Below are 11,693 nucleotides of genomic sequence, written 5' to 3' on the forward strand. Positions count from 1 at the left end.
GATGGGAACCTGCAAGCCCTAGGCCACGTAATAATAATAATAATAATAATAATAATAATAATAATAATAATGCTTTTATGGTCTCTTATCATTCATGGGGTGCTGCTAACTACTTTCACCTCATCTCAGACAGAAACTGGAATGAAGTATTATTAGCCTCACTTTAAAGATGGGGAAACCAAGGCTAGGATCAGTAGACACAGTGGCAAACCTTGAAGCCAGATCTTGTGACTTCAGCTCAAGGACCTCAGGATCCCCACTTCTCCGAGAAGAACATCAGAGCCAAGGCAGGCTTGGGAATGGAAGTTAGGGCACCGACCTTGGGGTCCCTTCGAGCTCCCTGAGCCACCCTCCCTGAAGAGAGGAGGGCCTGTTTTGCACTGCTGTTCCAAAGCAAGCCACCTATCTCCAGCCAAGAAGTCCGAGGAGGGGCTCATGTTGGCTCATCCCCTTCCTGGGGCTGGTCACCTTTCACTTCCCTCTGAAGGAGAACACCCCTTGCCTTTGTTTCCCTAGGACTGGACAGCGACTTCTTGGCTGTACTGAGTGATTACCCATCTCCTGACATCAGCCCGCCCATATTCCGCCGGGGGGAGAAACTGCGAGTGATTTCTGAGTGAGTTGGTTTTCCAAATGTTTCACAATCCCTTAAAATGGGTGAACTCAATTTAAGCGGGAATCGTCAGATTTTAGCAATAGTTGTCCAACTCCACTCAGGCCTTGGTCCAATTATGAGATGAGAAATTTAACCTGTACAGCAGATCCTAGTGCTTAAACCTTAATACCGCCAGTGCTCTAAAACCTTCAGTGGCTCCACATTGCCTGGAGGATTAAATTTAAATTCCTTAACTTGACTTTTGAGGCCCTTTATCATCCAACTTCTCATGTTGGTCTCACCTTCCATCCTTCCTAGACCAGTGCAGTATGACCTCAGGCAGGAGGACCCAGGGGTCTGAGAAAGCTTCTGATGAGAAACAAAAAGCATTGCCTTCCATCCTGTTGTCTCTCCATGACTCAGAATGGGCTATGGAACAAATAGAGGGCTCTAAGCTTCCTTTATTTAGGTTCCCATTGATACAGACAGAACTATCTTGGTTATATTGTAGGGTGTAATTCTGCGTAGTGAACATTTATTTTTAAAAAGCCTCTAATTCTGACCCATCAGCTGCGGATCCCCAAAAGATGGTTAGTGCCAGCATGTGGGAATGGCTCCTGCTTAACTCGGGATGAGGGATATACTTAAAAACCATATTTGCATATGGAGAAATGTGATCACTGGTGGGTTTTAAAAAAGAAACAGCCTTACGTGCCCGAAGTTAAATCTGATTACTCTGTTCACTCACTCGCTTTGCCACTCACTCATCCACCCTTTCCTATCTGTTCTTGTTCTTCCAGTGAAGGGGGCTGGTGGAAAGCCATTTCCCTTAGCACTGGTCGGGAGAGCTACATCCCTGGGATGTGTGTGGCCAGAGTTTACCACGGGTGAGTACATTTCTGAAGTGGCATCTCTAAAGCATGATACTGATGCTAGGGACATGGAGATTCCAGCCTGGCATTGTGGAAAGAAAGTCTCAAGAGGGTTATGCTTACTCTCACTCAGTCCACAAGGTTTGCCAAGTGTCACTTTGTCAACCCAGCAAAAAACAGTCAAGAGCTGTGACCAGTGGAGCACAGCTGCTCAAAGTCAGCCTGTCTGTGTTGCCATCCTGCCTCTGTCACCTGCAGGCTGTGACAGTGGGCAAGCTACTTGACATCTCCTGTCCCAGCTTCCTTTCCTCATCTGTCAAACAGAGATCACGATGCAGAAAGGCAGGTACCATAATCGATAGTAAGAGCAAAGTGCAGGCTGTGAGGCCTGTGAAGTGGGGTAACCTGTGGATAGTCCCTGGAACAATGCCTGGCATTACAGTAAGCACTTGGTACATATTAGCTATACTCTTATCAAACCCTACCCAGAACACCGAGAACACTTTTTGCCCAAAATGCTTACTTACCCAACCTGACAAATGGAGAAGTCAAGCAGAAAAGGAGAAATTCAAAAAAAAAAAAAAAAAAAAGAAAAGGAGAAATTCTCATCTGCGTGGCAGATGAGCAACCAAGTGCACTGCTTTTCCCTGCAGTTGTAGAGACAGGTGGCTCTGGAGCCCAGCACCCCTAGGTTGGCATAGGCAGGGCTTAGTTCCCCAGCTTCCACAGTAGGAGCTCCCCACAAGCTCCCCACCTCCTTGACCCACGGTCTCCTCATCTGTCAAGCTACCAAAGCCAGAGCTTGGCATAGAGGAAAGAAGAACGAAAAGCATCATTTTTTATTTGGAGGGATTCAGAAATAACTGCTTTATATGCTCACACCTGGCAAAGTAGAGTTATGTGCCTACATAGTTTGCAGAATGTAATTCCATGCACTTAATTGCAGCATCATGGATTTTTGATTTTGATCATATCCAAAGTCATTCCTGAGCCTAGGATGATGAAGGGAAACAGCAGTAGGACAGGAGCTGCTATGACAGCCATATTCTGAAATGTCAGTCACGCAACCCTTCCGAGTCAGCTGTGCGTCCCTGACCCATCCGCTCCTTTGGCAGACATGCATTAAAGCCTTCATGTGGAAGACGTGGCGCTGTGCGCTGCTGGGGGGTCAGGTGGTGGGGAGCCCAGATGAGTAAGAGGTAATCACAGCCCCACGGAGCTTCTGATCTAGCAGATGCAACAGATGTCTTTAAAATATAGAACAGGAAGAGGCAGTGCAGGAGAATGGTTATGGAATTCGAGGTCCCAGGAAAATGCATTGCAATTCTAGCTTTACTAGTTGCTGACATAGAGCAACTTGGACAAATTACTTACTCACTCTGACCTTCAGTATCCTCATTGGTGAAGGAGACACAATACTACCTGTCTTAAGGGGTTCATATGAGGGTGAGATTTCAATGCCCATAGGAGCACCTGGGTGGCTCAGTCAGTTAGGCATCTGCCTTCAGCTCAGGTCATGATCTCAGGGTCCTGGGATTGAGGCCCACATGTCAGGCTCCCTGCTCAGTGGAAAGCCTGCTTCTCTCTCTCCCTCTGCCTCTCTCTATCTCTGCTCATGCTCTCTCTCTTTCTCTCAAATAAATAAAATCTTAAAAAAAAAGATATTTCAAAGCCCATAATTTGCATTATGCCTATGATTAGTATTCATACATGACTGTCACTATTATTTTTATTGTATTCGTTCCCATGAGTGGAATTTCCTGGAGGGATAGGGAAGGATGAATGTTTGTCGCAGACACTAAAATAATTAATACACCATACATTGTGCAGAACTAAGGGGGTAGTTAAAATATGAGGCTGAATCATCATCTTAACAACAAAAGTGCTCTCCGAGGCCAGTATATAAATAAACAGTATCTGATTATATGTCTATGGTCTTCTAAGAGTCTCCCAGCCACGGTGCTAAAATGACTCGCTTGCGTGCCTTGGGGATGCCAAAAGGGTACGATGCAGTGAAGCATTGATACTTGCCACGGCATGTGCTAATTCAGAACTGTGGATTAAAAGCCAGGGGTTACCCCCTGAAATACAGAGACTGTTAAAAGGGATGTATAATTGCTTCTGAGCACACCCCAGCCAAGTGTTAACAAAGCATTTCCTTCCACTCTGGGATCTGGCTGGGGCCGCTCTGCAAAATGAGGAAGTGCCTGCTTCCTTAGAACATAGATTCCTTTGTGCACGAAGCTGCTTTCTAAAGCATATTCAGGAGTGTTGGCTCTTCTATGGAAGGTGAACAGTCTGTTGGACACCACAGTGTTACAACTGGACCACAGTATTAGAACTGCCTTTTTTTTTATTCTTAAGTAAAAAAAAAAAAAAGAAAGAAAGAAAATTAAAAAAAAAACACAGAAACGTGTCAATGCACCGTGCAAGCAATGACAACTTGACAACTTTCTTTAAAATTAGTTGAACAAGAGAAGACAGGACGGAAATATGATGAATGCCAAGGGGGGCTTGTTAAGTTGGTGGAATTATGCACCACTGTGTCTGTCTTTCTTGTGCCCGTGTCATCTACTCATTCACAAAAATCAAGGTATCAAGCTTGATAATGTGGACGCAAAGATGAAGCCCAAACAGACGCAGTCACTGCCCTGGTGGGGTGGTGAGGGAGCGACGGGGTCACTAGGGGTTAAGACAGAGACCTCAAGCAACATGCCACCAGGTACCTTATCGTGGTTTAGAATGCTTCGTTGAAAGATCAAAAGTAGGGAGGAAGGGAGGAAGGAAAGAAGAACCGATTGCCCACCTTTTTTCATATGCACTGGACTTTGTTCTTAATCTCGGTACCACCTGCCTGTTGGGGGAGGGTGTGCTCGGGGTACTCATGCCATCCTTCTATTTCCCAGCTGGCTGTTCGAAGGGCTAGGCAGAGACAAGGCGGAGGAGCTGCTACAGTTGCCAGACACGAAGATGGGGTCTTTCATGATCCGAGAAAGTGAGACAAAGAAAGGTGAGTGGCTTCTGAGTCCCCTTTCCGTGCCAGGGCTGAGCTGAGCAGCTTTTATTCCAGGCTGACTCGTGACACGGGTCATTTTACCTCCTCCCATGACACATGTAAACCCATCTGATCTGGTGAGATCCCTGCAGCCCACCCCCAGCCTCCCCAAGAGGCCAGCATCAAAGCTAGGGACCCGGGGTGCCTGGAGGGCTCAATTGGTTAAGCATCTGCCTGCAGCTCAGGTCATGATGTCAGGGTCCTGGGATCGAGTTCTGTATCAGGCTCCCTGCTCAGTGGGGAGTCTACTTCTCTCTCTCTCCCTCTTCCTCTGTGCTCACTCTCTCTCTCAAATAAATAAAATCTTAAAAAAAGAAAAAGAAAAAGAAAAAAGGACCTAAAGACAGGGAGCAGGGACCTGGCAGGACAGGGTCACGGCTGGACTCAATGAGTCCCGCAGGCTCCTCCTGGGAAACGTCCTATCAACGGGGAAGGAAAGCAAATAGCAGGGAAACGTCCTATCAACGGGGAAGGAAAGCAAATAGCAGGTGTAGGCAACACTGGGTCGGAATGAACAGGCTTCAGACTCGGCCTGGCTCATGCTCTCAAGCTATGTGCCGTGGGTGGGACATTGGCTCCTCCGAGGGCAGTGGTCTCATCCGTGGTGCCACTCGAAAATAATCGTATTTATAGTGCTCTTGCTACACAGGAGACTGGCGACATTGGTCTCCCCCGTGCCCTACAATGAATTCACACAGCTTAGAGAATCAGGTCAGGCAGGTTTACCTTCTTACCTACTCACCGCGATCATTATCGTCATGACTTCCTTACATCTTACACATAAAGAAATTCAGCGAAAACAAAATCGCAGGGCTCTTTGTCACACACTGTTCAGAGCCAGGGCTCTGAGATCTGGTTTTGGCTGCATGCATTGCTGAGAAGGCACCTGTGTCACTAAGTCTGGGTGCCCCTTCCTATAACCTGGGGTTGACAACAGGAAGGTGCTTCGAACAGTATCCAGAACATAGAAGCACTTTAACCCCCAGGAGCAAGACCCTTACCAGAGAGGGCTTTCCCAGACTCATGAAAAGGAGCATCATTTTAAAAACAGAGGATCCATTCAGGTTCTTAGCCTGCTTCTTGTATCCTCGATAGCAAAGAAGAGAAAATGTGATTATCTGAGAGTATTTCCCCACATACCTACTAAGGGCCAGTGTGATTTGGAGCTAGAGCCCTTCATCAAAATGAGCATCAGCCTTACCTTGGAGAAGAAAGGACCAGATATAGGAGATTTAAAAAAATATATATAAGAACAACTTTTCTCTCAAAAACTCGAATGTGCTAGGGGAAAACAAGATCAAAGCAAAGACCAAACTTCCTGTGCACATCCTGGCAGTCCCCAGAGGCGGGAGACCCAGGCTCACATAGAACTTCTAAGCTGGCATGGCCAAGCGAGGGAAGAACCCAGCTTGAGGAGCCAGAGCTGATCTAAAAATAGAGGATGCTGTCAGGCAGATCTGCAGCTGAGCTGGGGCTGGGGCTGGGGCTGGGGCTGGGCTGGAGGCGGGAGGGTAGCGGGCTCGGCTCCCTTGGGTATGCAAAGTTTTGATAATTTTCCACCTGCCACCTTTGACCTGCTCACCCTACTTCCAGTTCCTGTCAATGTTACAGGAAGATGCATGTTGGGCTTCAGAGGGCAGACCCAGGGCAAGGGTAGGAAGGCCCATCAGCATGCTCGGGGAAGCCTGTTCGGGACAGAGTCAGACCCATCTCCCAGCTGCCTGCCTCCGGCCACGGCACGCAGGGGCCCTGAGCCTCATGGCTCCATCTATAAACTATCTCGTTTCACCATCTAGGGAGTGATTTCACTCCTGGGACCCAGGGGACAGAGCGGGAGGGGCTCTCGAACATGACCTAGGTCTAAGTCTCTCGCTTGCCACTTGGTGGACAACTAGCATAGGAGAGCACAAGGTGCCTTGCCCAAAGTCCTGCTTTTCTTCTTCTTCTTTTTAAAAGATTTTATGTATTTATTCATGAGAGACACACAGAGAGAGGCAGAGACACAGGCAGAGGGAGAAGCAAGCTCTTCATAGGGAGCTCAACACGGGACTCGATCCCGGGACTCCAGGATCAGGTCCTGAGCCAAAGGCAGATGCTCAACCACTGAGCCACCCAGGCGACCCAGTCCTGCTCTTCCTAACTCACCCTGAATTGCTACCTTCATGGTGCTTAAGGAGAAACAGCACCTTTTACACATTTCTTGGGGATGTCCAAAAAAAGTCTTCGCTGCCACTTTTTTCCAAATTTTCAAGAAAACCAAGCATAAGGCAGCACCAAGAAGGAGCAGGGACGGGGCCCTAGAGGCTGCCCCTCCAAATGCAGGAGGGGTGCCCATCTGGGTGTTCTGGTTGTCTCCCAAGGCTGAGGAGACGTCTCAGCCGCCGTGGTGGGGGGCCCCCTCCAGCAGGCAGCCCTCAAGGGGCCACGTGGGACGCCTCTGACCTGTCCTCCATCTCTTGCAGGATTTTACTCCCTCTCCGTGAGACACAGGCAGGTGAAGCACTACCGCATCTTCCGCCTGCCTAACAACTGGTATTACATCTCCCCGAGGCTCACCTTCCAGTGCCTGGAGGACCTGGTGAATCACTATTCCGGTAAGAAACGCCCCGTGGGGACAGATCAGTGAAGCCCCCTCTGTGCTCACTGCCCCGCGGTGCCTGCGGCTAGGCCATGCGCGGGTCCCCGGTACCTGACAGGTGACCCACCTGGCTCTCGCCCCGCTCCCTTACCCCGCTCTTCTCTTGCTAATGCAGACTATAGGTTTCAAGCTAGAACAGGCTGCCTGTGGAGGCTGCGTAAGTAAGTAAAACACAGCAGATCTCAACCTCACCCTCTTCATACCTGCAGATGGAGAGAAATAGGATGGCCCGATATTTGCAACCCCAAACAGGTGGCACTTCCTCTAGGGGACCACAGGTTTAGGGGCCGCTGAGGCTTTGTTCTGCAATGCCACTCATTTCCCTTCGTGCCTAGTAAAATCCTCCTCTGCCTCCGAGGTGGCAGGAAGCCACGTCCTTGCTACTCGTTAGGAGTCAGGTTGACGGCCTATCCTCCGGGCTCCCATGGGTGCCGGCGTTTCCCCAGAACGGGGTCCCTCTGCCTTGTGACCTGGTGAACCATGTCCTAGTCTGGCATTCCCAAGCACTTTGCTCGTTTGGATATGCTTCCCCGTGGCCCAGGAGGGAGGTCCCCGTTTTCCACACTGGCCAGGATGGGGAGCGCCCTCCAATGGGCAGCAGCAGAGCGGATTTTGATGGAGGTGACGGGGAAGAGTAGAGTCAGAAGCAGAGATCAGAGTCAGACTGTGACAGGCCTGAATGCCGGCCCAGGAGGTGACATTTTACCCCATGGGACAGGGAGGGAGAGTTAAAAGTTGGTTCTGGAACCTCTGTTCACACCCCAGATCTTATGGGCAACCTGGGTTGGTTGTTCGCCTTCCCGCCTTATTTTTCTTCTCCATGTAAGGTCCTTATTCCTTGGGGTGCTGTGAGGAATACTCAGGGTAGGGCAGGGAAAGCACTGAGGGGAGGGCCTGACACGTGAAAGGGGGCTCCTGCTCACTAACATTGGCCTCTGTCCCTCGGCCAGGACCTCTCCTACCTCCTCCCTTCCCCTGCCTACTGGAGGGAGGAAGAAAGAAGCTGCTCTTACTTTGTAGGCGTCTTCCCACTTCCGGGTTCCGGAAAGACACCCCTGGGTGTCTTTGCTAGCGTCCTATAGGGTGTGCGGTCGTGGAGGGCGTTTCTCAGTGAAAAGGAGCCCACAGGGGCTGGGTTATCACACCTGGCTGGTGAGAAGGGGACAGGGCATGGAGGAAGCATGGCCTCTTGGGAGACACAGGCCCACACTTGGATCTGGGATCTCTGAGATCTTAAGAAGAGACCTTGCCTCTCTCAGAGCCTCAGCGCCCCGTTCATGGAAGGTGGTTGGGAACAGCCCCCTTGCAGGTGGTTGCAGTGACTGGATGGTTCATGTAATGCGCACCCTAATGTAATATGATGTGTCCATCGTCACAGCCTGGAGCAGGGCGGATGCAAAATAAGTGATACCAAATGTTACTTCTGTGATACCTGGAAACCTAGCAGCTTTGTTAAAAATGAAAGAGGAAGGGAGTCCTGGAGACAGTCAACTTTTACTGATTATGAGTAAAGGTTGGTTGTGGTATTGGGCTTTTAATAACAATCATCGAGAGGTGAGGAGACCATAAGTTTTGCATAAACAAAAGCAAACATGAAAAGGATGCTGCCCCAGCAAAGGTTTTACAGACCGGGAGACCCGCGAGGCTTCCAGGCCAAGAGAACCCAAGGGGCTGGCACCGGTGCAGGAGCAGAGTCTTCCTGAAATAAGTCCCTGGCCACTGTGTCAGTTCGTGGATCACACTCATCAGTTCACTGCTGCCCGGGGTCTGAAACCCTGAAATGCTTCCTGAGCCCCTGGGGACCCTGGAGTGGAAACAACGTGGCCAATTTTACCTCCTTCCAGATTCTACCTAGAGACAGAGAAGCAGAAAAATTGTGCACTAAGCGGCCTGAAAAGACGCCTTTCTGTTCCCGATGGCTTATATTTATTACCTGGTGCCTTGGGAACGTTCATTAACATCTCAGAGTCTCAGTTTCTTCATCTGTAAATTGGGGATTTTAGTCCGCATGCCTCTTATGAGACCATTGTTGGGACCAAAGGCAAAAACAGGAGTGTAAAGGTCTGGCCCTAAAGGATACTGCGTATGGTGGTGACTAAGAGGACAGAGCGGGTGGGACACAAGTCCCCAGATATGCCCAGGAAAGCAAAGGGCTGAAAAGGGGGACCCTTGAAGGTAGAGTGGTTGGAAGTCCAGGAGCGTGAGAAGAATGAGCGTTATGGAAAATTCTGTAGAGTAGAGAGAGTGAGGTGAGCATGTCCAGACCCCTAAGGCATGTAGGACCTCTCTGTCTCCGTTTCAGTGTCTGGTTCCGAGTCAATGGGGCAGGTTTCATTCATATTTCCGTGACCCTGATCAAGTGACCTGACCCCAGGGCTCCTCCCTGAAGTGGGTGTAACAACACTGGCCACTCGGAGCCAACGGGGTCTCGCTGAGAGGCATTGGGCCTAGCTCAGTGCTGCGCTCAGGTTGGGTGCTAGAAAGTCAGTTCTTTGACTCATTGCAGGGAATCCTGCTCACCTTCAGGGTTAATGGCTCACAACACCCCTGCCCGTGCTGTCTACTGGCCCTGGTGGCTTCAGCCTGTGTCTGGCTCCATCTCCTCACCTCCTAACCTGGGAGGCCATTTCAATTTCCAGCCCATGACAGGTCATTATTTCAGATGCACATCCAATTAAGCTCCCCTCATTCTCAGGATCCAGTCTCACATTTCTCGGGGACGGGGGACAGTGTAGGTGGACATTTGAGTTCACGGTGGAAGTCAGATTGGACACCAAGAAACAAGGCGTTACTGGCCGCCACACTCTGCTCCTTGGTAGGAACACCCAGAGCTCCATCAATTAGGTTGGAGGTGGAGGAGGCCAGAGGTGTCATGTGCTCCCTAAAACCTGGTGATGGATCAGCCCCAGGACAGGGGGTTCCTTCCTGCTGCAAGCCAGCAGTGTCTCATGTCCTCAGCCACGTCACGTCCCCTGTGCCGGGGTCTGCAGCCTGAATTAGGCCATGCAGGTTGCAAGAACATCTGAGCACGGCAAGAACCAAGGCTTTCCCACAACCACGGGAGGTGGAATCTAGAATCTAATGCTCCTGGAGAGATGAGCAATTCTGGAAGCTCAGATAGTCCACGCTAGCTGGGGCAGCGGGCAGTGGCTTATTTAATTTTCCTTCTCTTTGTGTGTGAGCATCCAGGCTAGAGAAGAGAGGTTTTTCTTCATTTTTCCCCATCTGTCCACCTTCTCTTGTTTGCTTTTATCTTTGTCTTCTTCCTCCTTTATTTCTGGTGTCTTTTCTTTTCTTTTCTTTTTTTTTTTTTTGTTCTGTTTTTACTCCTTCTACCTTCCTGTATTCCCGCCCTCCTGCTCTCTCCTTCTTCCTTCCTGTCTTGGTTCCGAGTGTGTTCTATCTTCCTGTCTTCCTGCACCTGTCTCAGCTGCCTGTGTGGGAGGAAGTGCTGCTCCAAGGACCTGGACTCTGTGTTGATCACAGCGCACTTGACCGAGCCATGCTTGAGCATGAAACCCTTGAGGCTGGGCCTCCTGAGGGTGCTCTGCTAGCTGTTCCCACTTGTTAGCCTGTTCCAGGAAACTGAGGCTCAGAGAGGTTCAAGGGGATTCACTATCAGGGGCGAAGCTGAAATCCAAACCCAAGGGTAGTTGATTCTGGATCCTAATCTTAATGTTCCACCTGCGTTGGGTTAAGTAAAGTGCGTATTCAGGGCACATTAACATTTCTTAAACAACTGGACGTGTGACTCTCCATCCTGCCATGCCTCTTTCCTGTCTTGGCCTCAGTTTCCTCATGTGAACAACTGGGGAGCTGTACTGGATGGCCCCTCAGGCCCCACTGCCCACACTGGCTAGGGCAGCCCGGAGTCACTGACCAGTTGTCTGCTTCCCTCCTTAGAGGTGGCCGATGGCCTCTGCTGTGTGCTGACCACACCCTGCCTCACTCAGAGCACAGCTGCCCCGGCGTTGAGGGCCCCTGACTCACCCGTCACCTTGCGCCAGAAGACCTTCGACTGGAAGAGAGTGCCCAGGTGAGACATCTATGTGTGTGTGTGTCCTGCATGGACGTATGATCCCCAAACCCGTGTGTGAGCCTGACAGGCAGGCTAGAGCCAGCCCTATGGAAAGCTGGAGGGGGCGGAGACACTGAGCAGATGCACACCCACAGAATCCCCCTGTCCCCTGGGAGGTAGACCCAGCTCCAGGCCTCACAGTCATTGCATGTTAAGAGATATCTGTAGTTAGGAATTGTTGAGTTACCTTGATCAAACACTCATCCAGACATTCCACTGGCAAATTCAAGGAAAATCAGAAATCCGAATTGCCTGGGAGATGAAAAAAGCTGTTCTTCCTTGTAAATAACATAAAGAAATATTCGTTCAAATTTGCACGTGGAAGTTAGAGCCATTCAAAGAAATGGTGGTTCAGAGAGATTAAGTGATTTCTCCAAGATCCCACAGCCATAAATGTAAGAAGCAGGATTAGAATCGTAAATTAGAGAACCATAAGTTAACCAGTATTTTTTTCC

At 49.8% G+C, this 11,693-nt stretch overlaps 2 protein-coding genes across 5 annotated transcripts in view; one reads left to right on the forward strand and one right to left on the reverse strand.

Annotated features, from left to right (window-relative positions):
- Positions 1-11,693, reverse strand: part of TG (thyroglobulin) — a 245,642-nt gene that overhangs the window by 80,147 nt on the left and 153,802 nt on the right. The window lies entirely within an intron of this gene.
- The window catches only part of SLA (Src like adaptor), an 86,769-nt gene that overhangs the window by 72,837 nt on the left and 2,239 nt on the right, over positions 1-11,693 (forward strand). For all 4 annotated transcript variants that reach the window (XM_072733893.1, XM_072733892.1, XM_025993476.2 and 1 more), the window contains 5 exons: positions 517-616; positions 1,396-1,482; positions 4,374-4,477; positions 6,985-7,116; positions 11,064-11,196. In XM_072733893.1, coding sequence (XP_072589994.1) covers positions 517-616; positions 1,396-1,482; positions 4,374-4,477; positions 6,985-7,116; positions 11,064-11,196 — 556 coding nt within the window. The remainder of the gene's footprint in view (positions 1-516; positions 617-1,395; positions 1,483-4,373; positions 4,478-6,984; positions 7,117-11,063; positions 11,197-11,693) is intronic.

Source organism: Vulpes vulpes, chromosome 13, assembly GCF_048418805.1.
Source record: "Vulpes vulpes isolate BD-2025 chromosome 13, VulVul3, whole genome shotgun sequence".
NCBI lineage: Eukaryota > Metazoa > Chordata > Mammalia > Carnivora > Canidae > Vulpes > Vulpes vulpes.